Raw genomic sequence first — 15,883 nt, 5'->3', positions numbered from 1 at the left:
TACGTAGGTCTGAGTTCCTCATCACAAATTGAGGATACGTAGGAGCAAAAGCCCTGCTTTTGTCGACCACCCCACTTTTTGTTACCGTGTCCCAAGAGTCCGGTGGCATGCGGAGCTACATGACCATGGGATCCCCAAATCCGTATGTTCCATCATTTATTATTTGTATGTTATCTTATTTCTATGACTTGAGGGACTAACGTTTGTTTCATGTTTTGACTTTTGTTTTGTACATACATATCGTTTGAGTTGTTACGTCGGTACTTGTTTCATTTTTGTCAATAGTGTTTGTTGAAATTCCAGAACCGTGTAAAGTTTTTTTTTCATTTAGGAACGTCGTCCTAAAAAAATAAAATAAAATGAACCAAAAATCCTAATAAAAAGAAAGAAGCATTGTGAATAAAAGTCATGTTCATAAAGAAAAGAAAAAGGTTTTTATTTATACATGTATGTAAAGGGAAAATGTGTATAGAAGGTTTTTGTGTGTAAATGATGCGTGGAAAGGAATTCTTGTGTGTGTGAACAACGAGTGTATATAAAGAAACTTTTGTATGAACCATAGGTGTGTGTTGGGAAAAATGAAAAATCTTTGAATGTAAATAGGGTTTGTATATAGACCGTGTGACGTGAAGAGAAGAGTTCTAATGCGTGTACAGAAACAGTTTGTCGTGTATAAAAATATGGATGTACAAAGAAAGGTTTTCCTCATAAAGGACCACAGGTATATAGTTTTAGTGAACATATATAAAAATAAAACAAAAAGTAAAGAGAAAGAAAGACCGCGAAGGTCGACATGTCATAGTTAAGAAGTATAAATCATTCATAAAGAGCAAACGTATCTTCTGGAAACAAGGGACTGATGCTAAGAGTTTATTTTCCGGAATAACCGAGATAAGGATGGATGAATTCATTGAACTGATAAAAAAACATAATGGGGAAACGTTGGGTCTGTTTGTGTAAATTCCCAACCGTAGTATCACAATGCCATAAACGGGATGCTTGAGGGCCCACCTGGCTGTAGCCATGACTAATTTTTGCGCGTTGTTTTCAAATCATCATTGTCACGCGTGCCTTATGGAATAATATGGAAGCTCGGCCCGAAAATGACACCTTGACACCCAAATTTGTTTCGCCCCAGATATCAAGATTGGGGTTCCCGCGATAAAAGACCCCATTGAAACACAACCTTAGACCTTTTTGAACCTTGGCCTGTAAAAAAGGAATCCTCATTCTTTCCCCCGAAGCAAAGGACAACGGAATCTCCTCAAGGGAGAGCGAATAGAATGCTAAAACCCAATTTCCCAAAGAAAGGGATGGGGGAAGGAGTAGAAAAAAAGAGAAGGAAGAAATGGAAAGAAAGAAAAGAAAAAGGTGAAAATAAAGAAAAGAACAAAAGAAAGAAAAGGAAGGATTCCCGATCAAAGATCGAAAGGAAGTGAAAAGGGAAAAGAAGCAATTCTCGATCAATGAAAGAAAGAGGATAGAAAGTCTCCAAAAGCCAGATTGCCACTCAGAATCATTCTTGACTGGCAATATCCCACCCCACATGAACAAAGAGGAAAAGACCGAAACACCTAGATTCCTCTCCAAAAACACTGACCTCGAGAAAATCCTATTGGTCCGTGATTGTACGTTTGATTTATGATTCGATAGGAAGTCGTGTGCAAAATAGAGTCCTGGTGCAGTTATGGTTTGGGAATAGGATAAGACACTTGCCTTGTGAGTTTTATACACTATGAGTGATTTATTTTAAGCTTAGCCCGATGTTTCCCCTGCGTGTTCATTTGAAAGCTAGAAGTTGACATCCTACCCTTCATTCTCGGTTAAAAGGAAGATTACCCTTGGCACAAGTATATTGTTTCTCTAAGATGTGGTGCTCTCGCGAATGATTTATTTTTCTTTGCAAAAAGCATGTTATCCTTTTATGTGGAGAAACTCGGTGGACCGTTCGGTCCCGCCAACACCCTTTTTTTGGAGCTACATGAATGTTATTGCTTAGGGCTGTTCATGTGTTCTCCGCTTTTGAGTTTGGAGCTGTGTTTCATGATTGCCTAAGAGAGGACCCTCAAGGCAATCCTACATTCTCATCCTTTTCCGGAGCCACATGAATGTTATTGCTTAGGGCTGTTCATGTGTTCTCCATTTTCGAGTTTGGAGTTGTGTTCCATGATTGCCTAAGAGAGGACCCTCAAGGCAATCCTCCATTCTCACCCTTTTTCGGAGCCACATGAATGTTATTGCTTAGGGTTGTTCATGTGTTCTCCATTTTCGAGTTTGGAGCTGTGATCCATGATTGCCTAAGAGAGGACCCTCAAGGCAATCCTCCATTCTCACCCTTTTTCGGAGCCCCATGAATGAATTGCGTTGTCATTCATGTGTCCTCCATTTTCGAGTTTGGAGCTGTGTTCCATGATTGCCTAAGAGAGGACCCTCAAGGAAATCCTCCATTCTCATCCTTTTCCGGAGCCACATGAATGAATTGCGTTGTCATTCATGTGTCCTCCATTTTCGAGTCTGGAGCTGTGCTCCATGATTGCCTAAGAGAGGACCCTCAAGGCAATCCTCCATTCTCATCCTTTTCCGGAGCCACATGAATGAATTGCGTTGTCATTCATGTGTCCTCCATTTTCGAGTCTGGAGCTGTGCTCCATGATTGCCTAAGAGAGGACCCTCAAGGCAATCCTCCATTCTCGTCCTTTTCCAGAGCCACATGAATGTTATTGCTTAGGGCTGTTCATGTGTCCTCCATTTTTGAGCTTGGAGCTGTGTTCCATGATTGCCTAAGAGAGGACCCTTAAGGCAATCCTCCATTCTCATCCTTTTCCGGAGCCACATGAATGAATTGCGTTGTCATTCATGTGTCCTCCATTTTCGAGTCTGGAGCAGTGCTCCATGATTGCCTAAGAGAGGACCCTCAAGGCAATCCTCCATTCTCGTCCTTCTCCGGAGCCACATGAATGTTATTGCTTAGGGCTGTTCATGTGTCCTCCATTTTCGAGTCTGGAGCTGTGCTCCATGATTGCCTAAGAGAGGACCCTCAAGGAATCCTCCATTCTTATCCTTTTCCGGAGCCACATGAATGAATTGCGTTGTCATTCATGTGTCCTCCATTTTCGAGTTTGGAGTTGTGCTCCATGATTGCCTAAGAGAGGACCCTCAAGGCAATCCTCCATTCTCGTCCTTTTCCGGAGCCACATGAATGTTATTGCTTAGGGCTGTTCATGTGTCCTCCAATTTTTGAGCTTGGAGCTGTGTTCCATGATTGCCTAAGAGAGGACCCTCAAGGCAATCCTCCATTCTCATCCTGTTCCGGAGCCACATGAATGTTATTGCTTAGGGTTGTTCATGTGTCCTCCACTTTCGAGTTTGGAGCTGGGTTTCATGATTGCCTAAGCGCGGACCCTCAAGGAAATCCTCCATACTCCACCTTTGTTCGGAGCACCATGAGTGTCATTGCCCAGCGCTGTTCATGTGTCTCCATTATCAAGTGTGAAGCTTCTGGTGACTGGGAAGCACGTTATTCTGTTGTTTTCCAGATCGGTTCCTTCGCCAAGTATGTGTATATGTGTATATATGTATTATATTCGTTGTTCTGGTTGTTGTTTGTTTTGTGCAGAAGAAAAAAGAAGAAGTAGAGATGAGAGTCGTCATCACGGAAAGGTAGGGCGGACGAAATCAGTGTCTTATCTTTGCTTTCCTCTAATCTCCGATGAGAGGTAAGTAAAGAGGGGCAACTGTCATACCCTAATTTCGTCCGGGGATTATTACTTGATGACATGCAACAAATGAAGTCCCGAGACGTCTCAGAAATCGAAAGGAAGCGGGCTTGCCCGTTTCGTGAAATTCCGTAATGTGACGGAAATCAAAAAGAGTTGTTTTTGCGCAATCCGTAAAGTTTCCGTGACTTCTTCGAAAGATAAAAAAGGAGTAAATACATAATCCGTAAGGATTCGTAACCTCACGGAAGGAAAATAACTATCGTTACGAAATTCGTAAAGTTTCGTAACGTTAAGGAAAAAGAATTACAAAAAAAATAGAAAAGGGGGGTGCATTTAGTAAAAAGGCGGGTGTAAATAGCAATCAGGCCCACTTGGGCCCTCCAGAAGATTCCTCCAGAAGGCTGTTGCTTCTGGAGGAAGCAACCTAGCTCGCCTAGGCGAGCTGGGCGGCAAGCATCTCCCCTATTTTGCTATAAATAGGGGAGGAAGTGAGAAGGAAAAGGGTTCAGCCCCTTAGGCACTTCTCTCTCTTTGGAATTTGCTTAGAAAAATTGTTTCTGTGAAGAAAATCCAAGCCGAGGCACTTCTGAAACGTTTCCGTAACGTTTCCGTGAGGAATTTTGTGAAGGTTTCGACCGTTCTTTGACGTTCTTCATTCGTTCTTCATCGTTCTTCAGTCTTCAACGGGTAAGTACCTCAAACTAAGCTTTTCAATTCATTATATGTACCCATGGTGGTCCACATTTTGTTTCATGTATTTTCATTCTCGTTTTCATTTACTTTTCATACCCCCTTTTGACGTGCTTAAGCCATTTATTTAAGTCATTTCTCGCTTAATCTAAAAATGAAATAAGTTTCCACCGATCGTTTGAATTATATCATCCGTTACTTTCGTTTGAAATGAATTCCGACCGTTCGGTCGTGCCGTAATCACGTTGGAAATAAAAAAAAGAGGTAAAATAATAAATATCAAAAAATACCTTTTAGTAAAATAAAAGCGTAAGATCAATCGGACGTTTTCTCTTTGGGACTTCTCATTCTTAATTGAATTGACTAATAACTAAAGTGAAACTAAGGCTAAAATCAACTCGCCTAGTCAAGCTCGTCCACAAAAATAGGTTTTTTGAAAGTTTATCATTTCAGTTTTCTTACCAAGTAAAATGGATCATTTGTAAGGTCCAACGCCTTAAAATGATCACCCTTCAAAGTAAAGAATCACTTGTTTCACGCATAAGTAAGAACTACGTAGGTCTGATTTCCTCTCCAAAGGAGGGTACGTAGGAGCAAAAGCCCCGCTTTTTTCGACCTTAAAAAATAAAAAGAAATAAAAGTTAAGGTAACACAATTTCCACAATTCTAAAAAATAGGCCGTTGTCCTTTGAGACAAACGTGAGAGGTGCTAATACCTTCCTCAAGCGTAAATACAACTCCCGAACTTAGAATTTTTATTTTGACCAGTTTCCTTTGGTTTTTCCGACGTTTTCCACAAATAAACGTTGGTGACGACTCCGCGCACCTTTCCTCCTTTGGAAAGCGCACCCGTGAGCCTCGCCCTCGCTCGCCCGCGAAGGGCACGTTGCGACAGGTACCACAGGCGAGTCCGCAGGTACTATAGGCACATCATCGGCAACAGTGATAGGTACCCGTCGCCAGCGTGCCGATGCGGTTGGCCTTTGGCACTGAGGAGCACCATCAGAATCATCACCATCCCCTCTCCCCAAACCTTTGCCAACAACCCTACCTAAGACACGACCTAATCCTCTAGTCTTAACCATGATATGCAAATGTTGTGCTATTAGATGCAAGCAAATTTGTGTTCTTATCTCAGTAGCCAAAGCAATTTTTCTTTATCTCATTTTCTTAAAGAGATCACATAATCTTCCAGTGTAGGTTATGATTTTGAATGTGTCTAAAAGTTGTGTTACTAAGCATTAACTGTTGAATGCACTATTCTTGTTTTAGGATAAACTATAAAGTGCACTTATAACTAGTGATTAGAAAATTAATGATTGAGAATTGTGAAAAAATCAAATACATGCATAACAATATTTGTAATTAACTACAATCTCAATCATTGATTTTCTATTCAACAGTTGTTACTTAGAGCGCTTTATTTTTAGAAGTACAAACCCCTCACATTAAAGGACCCAAATCCTTCATTATATTGAACCCATGTAATTGCACTATCACATGTCTCATCCATTCAAAATTGTTTTCTTATGACGTGCATTTACATTTCTCTATAAATTCATTTCAGACCATATAGAAAATGTTGATTTGTTATACATGTTCTAATATTTCGGTTAGCAATCAAGCTATAATCAACATAGTTGCTTTGCACTTACTAGCCTCAGTTTAAAGGTCATTGCACTATTATTTAGTTCACTTACTATTTTCCGAAAATTCTTTTTAGATATTTAGGAGAAGAAAATAAGAAAAAAATTTCTTGTGCACAAGTTAAAAATTGGAAAAAGTCAGAAGAAAAAATAAAATAAGGTCTCCTCTCCATAAGTTAAAATTAACTTATGCATATGTTAAAAACCAGTTTTTAGAGAAGCTAATATGAGAGAGCTTCTACAAAAATAGTTCATCTTTGTACAAATAGTTGAATTGGGACATTTAGCATATGTGGTTTCAGTTGCTCAATGACAAATAATATTGGATTTGGTGTTTTTTAGTGATTGATGATTTGTTGTTGGTTTACTTCTACTTTTTAATATAATAACTTAATTTTTCCTACAGGCACTTGAGAATCCAAGTTTGAGCAATCACTCGAGTCAGTGAGGGAGAAAGAATTAGAGCTACATTGCAGGCACATTGCACTCTATGGCCCATGTTGACACAATGATACTTATAAAGAGACTTTTAGTTTGTAGTAGGGACTGATGAAAGTTTAGATCTATTAATCATGATATCTAATCTTGAGAATGGCGAGAAAAACAACACCTTTTCTTTAAAGGCAAGATTCTTGTCCTTATCAATAAATCTAGTGATATGATCATAAACACCGAAGAAAGTAATGAATGGACAACTTGACAAAATGCTAAATAAAATCAGCAAAGCAATTTTGTTGCAACTAGTACATATTGAACATTGTTACCAATACTTTTTATATTCACTTTGGTGTTTATTTATTAGCTTTGGTTTACCATTATATTAGTTTAGGTGTTCATATAATTTAACAACCATTTTGCATAATTTACTACCTAATTTAAGCTTTAAAAATTTAAATTTATACGTGCGGATCAAGTTGTCAATGGAAGCAATAAGGACGATTGGAAGCAATAACAAACAAGAAAAGGGACAATAGGCCTTACCTCGATGAAGAACGAAAGAGCAGCACCTCGCGGAAGAATGGAAGAAGAAGAGGCACTTGAAGGAGGGAGAAGCAGCAGCTCGCGCAGAAGAAGAATCACCAAGAAGAAGAAAAGCCTCGCTGAAGAAGGAGAAGAAGAAAAGCCTCGCGGAAAGGAAGAAGAAATGGCTCGCTGGGTGCACTATTTTTTTTTTTAAATAACAAGGGGCATTTGTGACTTTTCGCATTAAGTGCTGGGTGTACTAGCAATAACGTTGGGTGCACCTAGCAACAACCTTTTTCAAGCATGGAGAAGTTCCTGAATCAAAATTCTGTTCGGGATTCACTAGGGGTTGGGAAAATTCATTTTGTTTCTTGTAGCACTAAAGTTTCTCTGGCTATGTTTGTGGATTGGATGAGGAATCTTGAAATTGGTATTCCTCCCCTTCTTGAGGATGGAACCAATTTGCTTGTTTATGCCGGGGAATATGATCTCATGGGTAACTGGCTTGGTATGTATTTACTCTTAATGTATTTAAGATCTGTTGAAGAAATTTAATATTTCATATTTATAACCTTTCAATGAATGATATGATGGACCTTTTCTGGGTGGTATTAATGATTTCAATGAGTCGGTAACTCAAGATTGGTCCGTGCCATGGAATGGTCTGGTCAGAAAGAGTTTGCAACCTCACTTAAAGTTCCTTTTGTTGTTGATGGATCAGAAGCCGAATTATTGAAGATCTATGGACCTCTAAGTTTCCTTAAGGTCTTCTTTTTTTCTCTCTACCCCACATACACGTATAGACACTTTATGTAGTGAAAACTATAAATAGCATCTTGGATAAGGCATACTCTACGTAACAAATTGGGTAAATAAATTATATTCCACATTACTTTGTGTGAGAAATACCCCAAACCTTCTAAAATGCACGATACTCATCTTTTTTGCTACAGTTTTAGCTTTTTATTGGTGTAGGCACTACTACAATTTTTAGATTTAACATCGCACAGTTAACATCGGTTATTCACAAAACCGATGTTAACAAAAGCGCGGTGGCATTTTTGTAAATAAGTAGACTTAGTTAACATCGGTTTTTCCGAAACCGATGTTAACTACTCGATATTAACATCGGTTATTTAAATAACCGATTTTACTATGGAGTAGTTAACATCGGTTTTGGAAAAACCGATGTTAGTATCGAGTTGTTAACATCGGTTTGGGAAAAACCGATGTTATCGAGTTGATGTTAACATCGGTATTAAGAAAACCGATGTTACCTAGTTGATGTTAACATCGGTTATTTTTAAAAAACCGATGTTGTTATCATTATATATAAAAAATCTAAAATTGCACAACCCGCGTGCTCGAACCCTATCATTCTTCTTCTTTCTCCTTCTGCCTGAGTTTGTCTTTGTTGCAAACTGGCCTGCGCTTCCGTGACTACAACCACATTGTGGAGTTCGTCTTTGTGGAGTTCGTCTCTGCCACTTATCGATTGAGGTACGTCCTTTCATTTTAACATTAGGCATTCCTCGTTTTAACATTTGGTCACTTTCGCAGCTCAAAGAAAACTGGGAAAGGAAAGAGTCCCAGAAAGGGTGTGAATCGATTTTGGAAGTCCATTGTGGTTGGCCTTAAGACTCCCAGGGCGTTCTTCTTCTTTCTCCTTCTGCCTGAGTTCGTCTTTGTCGCAAATTGGGCTGCACTTCCGTGACTGCAACCACATTGTGGAGTTCGTCTTTGTGGAGTTCGTCTCTTCCACTTATCGATTGAGGTATGTCCTTTCATTTTAACATTAGGCGTTCCTCATTTTAACATTTGCTCACTTTCGCAGCTCGAAGAAAACTAGGAAAGGAAAGAGTCCCGGAAAGGGTTGGAATCGATTTTGGAAGTCCATTGTGGTTGGCTTTAAGACTCCCAGGGAAGCCATCAAAGGTATGTCTCTGTTGTCATGTTTCGAAACCAATTGCTTAACTTTGTATATATCATGTCTACTTTGCTGCTCAGGTGATTTCTTCGTCTTCTTTAGTCGCTGTCAAGGTTCGTTGTTGCTTCTGTTCTGTGTGCTGGTTAGTGATAAGTGCTGATTAGGAATATCTCCACCATTGACGACAATTGACAATCGGTGAGTATATGCATCTCTATTTGTGCTTTTTACCAAGATGAGAATATGCTTGTTGCTAATAATTAAAATATGTTGTGTTGTAGTTCCTTTGGGTATTTGTATTTTGAAGTAATGGATTTGAGTCATTTGATGTTGCGGGATGTATTTGTATTTTGTTCATTTGTATTTGCTCTTTAGTTCATGAAGTTATAGACCTTGCAAAATAATAATCCTTTATGGGTTAATTACACTTATGAACCTCAATAGTGGCTAATGTATGAAAATTGTGTTAATTATTTCTTTGGGTTTTTTTAGCACATTTCCTTAAGAACCCCATTGTTTGTTTTGGGTTTTACAAGAAATGTAGCACATAAGCAAAATAGAATTCATTTTAACTTCAAAAATAAGATTTGATAAAGATGGTTGTCAAGGTGCTGTTTGAAGCCTTACATGCTTTAAGTTTGTATTGGATGAACATTTGGTTGTTTTGTAAACAAATTTGTTATTGGTAAATCCAAGATTAGGATACTATATAGAAAAAAGTAGTACAAGATTCTAAAATGAAGTGTTCTGCTGCCATTTCATTTGCTGTTCTTTAAATCTGCATGTGCAATAATATTTGATCGTATTGCCCGCAGTCATATCACAAATCTGATTGTTGTCATCATTGTGCTTTTGTGTAGGAAGTATATTTGATATTAGGCCTACATATGTGTGGCTACAGTTTAATTTTGTTATTCACAATTGCTTGAGTTCTATAAGATTCTTCGACATATACAAATGGTCAAACAACTAATCAAGGATTCCAGAGTTGGGATTTATTCCTTAGATTTTTCTGATAGTTTAGGGTCAAAAGAATTCCACTCTTAATCTACCTTAACAAATATCAAAGCAAATGAAACATGGGAATGGGTTAATCTATCAAAGTAAAAACTGCTATTTTAATAGGAATCTTGATTTTCCATAGCTCCTCAAAGCATTCCTCGAGACTGTCCACTGCTGCTTCCTCCCAAAACATTGAATAAGCATTATTTGTAGAGTAGATACCCCATAGGTCTACTGCCCAGTCCCAGCTATCAGACCCATAATTGTGAATAGGCTTACCTTCAACTTCAGAAAGAAAAGTGATAGCCATTCCAATTTCGTTGTCGAACAGCGGTCTTCTCCAATTAAAATACCACTCCCATCCAGAGTTATTATGTTTCCCTATTTGTCCAATAAGCTGGTGTTGTTGAGAAGAGATCAAGTAGAGCTTAGGATACTTTTCAGCTAGTGACAAAAGGGTCTTTTAATGGAGGGGGAACATATGCCCCCATGTGAGACCAGATATGGATTTACGACCCCGATTAAGACACATTATGCTAAGATAGAGGGTAAAGAGACAAAATTAGTTTGAATTTTAGAGCACTCCAAATTGGTAACGATCAAAAACCTATGTCCCCACAATCTTTTAGGCCAGAGTAGAAGGGCACCAATTCATCATTAATGGACCCAACTGCTTCAAATAGTTTGAATTTCTAAATTTTTTTCTTTAAGGTGGTATTAGGTTTTGAAGCTTAATTTGCTTTGGATGTTGACCAACCACTTTGTGGTCAAAGACGGAGCATTTCTGCTCAACGCACTTATATGTTAAGGGCATAAGTTCAATGTCAACTTGCCTCCTAATTAGGTTTTCCTTAGAAGGTAGCCTATCCCAAAGTAATCTCCATGCAAAAGATAGAGCTCTAGGAGGGATTTTGATGTCCCACAGCTGACAAAAGCCAGTACTTTGATCTTCAGAGGACTGTTCAGCTTTAATACAAAGATAAGCAGAGTTAGTAGAAAAAATCCCCTTGGGTTCAGCTCCCCACACCCAAGAATCCTTCAAGGTTGCATTAGGACTTATTGCTGCAGTTTGGTCAATAAAAGCTGAAGCTCTCCCCATCTCATTGTCAAATAGATTTCTCCTCCAGGAAAATTTCCATTCCTAACCAGATTCACAAAAGGACCCCATACTTGCCACTATCTGAAGTTTTTGAGATGATATTTGGTATAATTCTGGGAATTTTTCTTTAAGAGTTGTCCCTCCACCCACCCAAGAGTCTTCCCAAAAGAGAATTCGATCACCACTACCCAATTTCCAAATGAACTGCTTAGAGACAACAACCATACTGCTGTGATGAATAATAGATCTCAAATCAGACCACCAATAGGAAAAAATCTGCTTTAGAGGACCCTCTTCCAAACCTCTCCAACCCCTGTACTTTGAAGTCAGAATTCTGCTCCATAATTGATCTGGTTGCTGGAACATCAGCCATTTCCACTTAATAAGAAGAGCTTTATTAAAAGCCTTGATGTCTTTGATTCCCAAACCTCCTTTTTCTCTAGGAGCACACACTTGATTCCAAGCCACCCAAGCTATCTTTTTTCCTTCTACATTACCACCCCAAAGAAAATGTCTTTGAATGGCAGTGAGCCTATTAATCACTGTTGTAGGGGCCCTGAAAAAAGACATATAAAACAAGGGCAATGTTGTTAAGACAACATTAATTAATGTAATTCTGTCAGCCATAGAAATGCTTCTCTGGTTCCATTTATTCAACTTAGCCTCAAATTTTCTGATTATAGGCTCCCACACCACCTTCCTTCTAGGATTGATACCTATAGGCATCCCTAGTTAACAAAATGGAAACTGCAGAGGGCCACAATTCAGGTAGTCAGCAACAAGTCTGCACCACTCCTCAGATTGGCCAATTGCACCAAATTGGCTCTTAACAAAATTAATTCTGAGGCCAGATACCATCTCAAAGCTTCTGAGAATAGCCTTAATAGCTTTAACATTATCCATTGATGGTTCCCCAAAAAAGATAGTGTCATCAGCAAATTGAAGGATGTTGACTGGGACCTTTTTCTTTCCCACCATAAAGTTGTGGTAGCAGTTTTTGGAAATTTCTTCCCTTATCATTCCTGTCAAGCCTTCAGCAACCAGGTCAAACAATAAAGGGGCCAATGGATCCCCTTGTCTCAAGCTTCTTTGAGGCTTAAATTCAGCAGTTGGGCTTCCATTCACTAGGATAGATATGGATGCTGATGAAAGGCACCCCTTGACCCAGCCAATCCACCTTTCATGAAACCCCATTCTTCTCATCATATAAAAGAGGAATTGCCAAGACACCGAGTCATACGCTTTCTCAAAATCCACTTTAAACACCAAACAAGGCCTCTTAGATCTCCTAGCCTCCTCAACAACCTCATAAGCAATCAATACTCCATGAAGCAGCTGTCTGCCCTTGACAAAGGCTGATTGCCTTTCATCTAAAAGGTGATTCATAACCTTGCTAAGCCTATTAGATAGAACTTTAGCAATGACTTTGTAAACACAGCCTATGAGGGATATTGGTCTGAAATCACTAATGAATTGAGGGTCCTTAATCTTAGGGATAAGGGCAATGAATGATGAGTTGACACCCTTAGGAAAAACAACATTCACATGAAATTCTGAGAAAAACCTTTGAAACTCAGGTTTTAGCTCCTTCCAAAAATGCTTAATAAACCTAAAGTTAAGCCCATCTAGCCCTGGGCTTTTATCACTCCCACAAGCCTACACTGCATAAGAAATCTCCTTCTCTTTGAAAGGCTCAACCATTATCTCTCTCTGATTTGAAGTCAAGACATTAAAAGAGAGCCCATCTAGATTAGGTCTGAGCAGATGAGGTTCAAAGAATCTGCTCTGAAAGTGCTGAAGAATTTCAGCCTTAATCACATTAGGGTTTTCTACCCAACTACCATCAATCTACATCCCCCTCAAGGCATTTCTCATCCTGCTGAAATTAATGATTTTGTGAATGTAAGAGGTATTGCTATCTCCCTCTTTGATCCACTTGCTTCTAGACTTCTGTCTCACTATTGATTCATGAAGCATAGACTGTTCCCACAGGTCAGATTGAGTTTTCTTGAGCTCTTGAACTTGCTGGTCAGAAGGTTGAGCTATGAGAGAGTTCTCCAGGTCATTCAACTTTTGTTGGATTTGCTTCACCTTGTTACCCAAGTCACCAAAATTGTCTCTGCTCCAAATTTTTAGCCTTTGCTTAAGATTCTGAAGTTTGCATTTTAAGGCATAGCCCCCCCACCCCCTAGGCTGATTTTTAGACCAGCAGTCCCTCACCACCTTGTGGTATTCCTTATTTGACAACCAAGCATCATAAACCTTAAAAGGCTTAGGGCCCCAATCAATGTGTTTAGAATTCAGAATGATGGGGCAATGATCTGAGTAGTTCCTTTCAAGGTTGAATTGAGAGCTATCAGGCCACTTAGATAGCCATTCATCAGAGACTAACAGTCTATCCAACTTGCTGTTACATGATCCATTTGGCCTAACCCAAGTAAAGGGCTTACCCACACAAGGAATATCATCTACCTCCATTGCAGCAAGCCAATCATTAAATTCAGCTATAAGATTAGTATCTGAATTATAATGATTGCTTCCTATTCTTTCAGCTGGATGTCTAACACAATTGAAGTCCCCTACAAGGCACCAACACTTAACCTGAGACTGATTCTTCCTTGAATACAACATCTGCCACAACAGTCTTTTGCTTTTTGTATCACAAGGAGCATAAATATTGGCCACCACAACTCTCTGCATATCAGCCAACCAAACCCCTTCCAACATAATGAATCCCCTTTCAGCGATTTTAAGATGAACCTGGAAATTTTTATTGTTCCAGACACACAGTAACCCTCCACCAGTGTTCATAGCAGGGTGCCACTCCCAATCAAACTCTGGATGACCCCACAAAGCCTGGCAAGCTGCCTTATCAAGAGAGTCCCTCTTTGTTTCTTGCAAACAAAGAAGGTCTACCTTGTGTTTCCTAACCAAGTTCCTGATAGAGGCCCACTTTATACCTCTACCCAGCCCTCTAATGTTGTAGGATAGGATATTCATCTGAAAGATTTCCTATTACCCAACTCCATAGCTTCTTTTCTGTCTCTGCACTCCATAGTAGCATAACTTTGTATAAAGTCTGAGTTATCTGTAGCTGCCTCCATGCCTATGCTTTCTCCAATATCCCATAGATGCTGAGCCTCTTCCAACACCTCTATACTGCATTCAATTTTTCTTTTTAGCCTCCTTTCTGCTTCCACATTGCTCTGGTTTTTGGCCTTATCCTGATTAACAGGTTGAGCTGCTGAATCATTATCACCTTCTTGAAGCTGAGGATGATTTTCCTCAATTTGCAGAGGTCGAGCTTTAAAAAGAGGATGTTTTTGTCTAATATAGACTTTGGAATATTTATCTGAAGGAATGAAAAGGAGGATACCTTTCCTGTAGCCCACACAGATTAACCATAGGAGTCCGAGATATTGGAAGACCAGTGATTAAAACTAGTGTTGAAGCCTTTCTCTCTAGCTTTTAGCCAAGACCAAGCTAGGAAAATAGCATCTTCCATGACTTTAGAGGAATCAAAAGTTTTGCCCTGGAAAATCAGGAGGTTCCTGTGCTCCCATATAGTACTAGTTAGAGCAACCCACCACCCACACCATCTACTATGGTTTATTGCTACACCGAAACCATCACAAAATTGAACAAAATGGCTTGCTGGAGAAGCTGGAAGAGGTCCTACAACCTGAATCCATCTCATGGATTCCCACCACAAGCCTATTGTCCTTTTACAATTGAAGAAGAGATGACCCACCTCCTCCTGCACTTGACCACAAAGAGGACAAACAGCCTCCTGGATGGCCACATTTGTTCTTAAAAGATTATCCCTAGTGGGGAGCCTGTCTTTAAGATGCCTCCAAGAGAAAATTGCTGCCCTTGGGGGAATTTTCAACTTCCAAATTAACTTGAAAGTCCTCCCATCTAAACCTAGAGTAATGGGATTCATCAATAATCTATAAGCTGACTTAGTGGAATACACACCACTAGGTTCAGCTTTCCAAATGAAAACTGTTTGGTACAAAGTTGAGTTGCTATAATTCTGCTATATACAAAAGAGTCTATATAATTGCTAACTAGCTAGGAGTTACAGTTGTTTTAATGACTTATGGTGTGTGTGAACATTCGTACCTTTTGAGTTCACTTAAGTTGATATAAAGCTATAAAATTCTTGCTATTATTATTAGGATAAGATATATTGTGCTTCTGTTGACTTTGAAATTAAACTAGTCGTGACATAAGCTCGATTGTTACCAGCAGTTATTGATATACTTTTGAATTGGTCTTGAAAAGGATAGCACCGCTGGTGTTACTTACGTGATAGTTTTTAAAGAAGCTGCATGGAGAATGTCAATTTTAAATTTGCTAAACCCTAAATTATGCTGCCATACTATTTTCAGATTCCATTAGGAGCGATTTTAGCCATTGTTGATCCTGTGGTGATAGGCATTGTTGAGAAGCCAGAGGTCATTGCTGTTTTGAAATTAATTAAAAGTGGTCTTGCGGTCATTGCTGGAAAGTCAATTGTGTTGAAGCCTCGAACTCAGGTATTTATATGTTTTATTCGAAAACTACTCTCAAATTGTTTGTGTATGCATTACTGGTATACTTGTAGAACTATTTGATTTATACGCACCAGTTGTTGCTAAGTACAACATAAATTGCAATGCCATGAAAGTAGTATTTATTGAATAATTTGGAAAGTAAATAACAATTAATGAATTTGCAAGCCCAATACCATTGTTTGGTAGATAAATTGCTGTATTTGTTTGACTAACTTATCTAACATCTAATGAGTATCTGTCAATAGTCCTCCACCTAAAGCTATCTTTGAAATTCAGCT

The 15,883-nt window shown here is 39.0% G+C and overlaps 1 protein-coding gene across 1 annotated transcript in view; it reads left to right on the top strand.

The window, feature by feature from the left end:
• Window positions 1–15,883, top strand: part of LOC100816079 (serine carboxypeptidase-like) — a 41,389-nt gene that overhangs the window by 13,968 nt on the left and 11,538 nt on the right. Inside the window, exons 3-4 of the mRNA XM_006589927.2 lie at window positions 7,321–7,526; window positions 7,647–7,783. Coding sequence (XP_006589990.2) covers window positions 7,321–7,526; window positions 7,647–7,783 — 343 coding nt within the window. The remainder of the gene's footprint in view (window positions 1–7,320; window positions 7,527–7,646; window positions 7,784–15,883) is intronic.

Source organism: Glycine max, chromosome 10 (genome assembly GCF_000004515.6).
Source record: "Glycine max cultivar Williams 82 chromosome 10, Glycine_max_v4.0, whole genome shotgun sequence".
Classification (NCBI taxonomy): Eukaryota; Viridiplantae; Streptophyta; class Magnoliopsida; order Fabales; family Fabaceae; genus Glycine; species Glycine max.
This window is presented reverse-complemented; position numbering and strand designations above follow the sequence as displayed.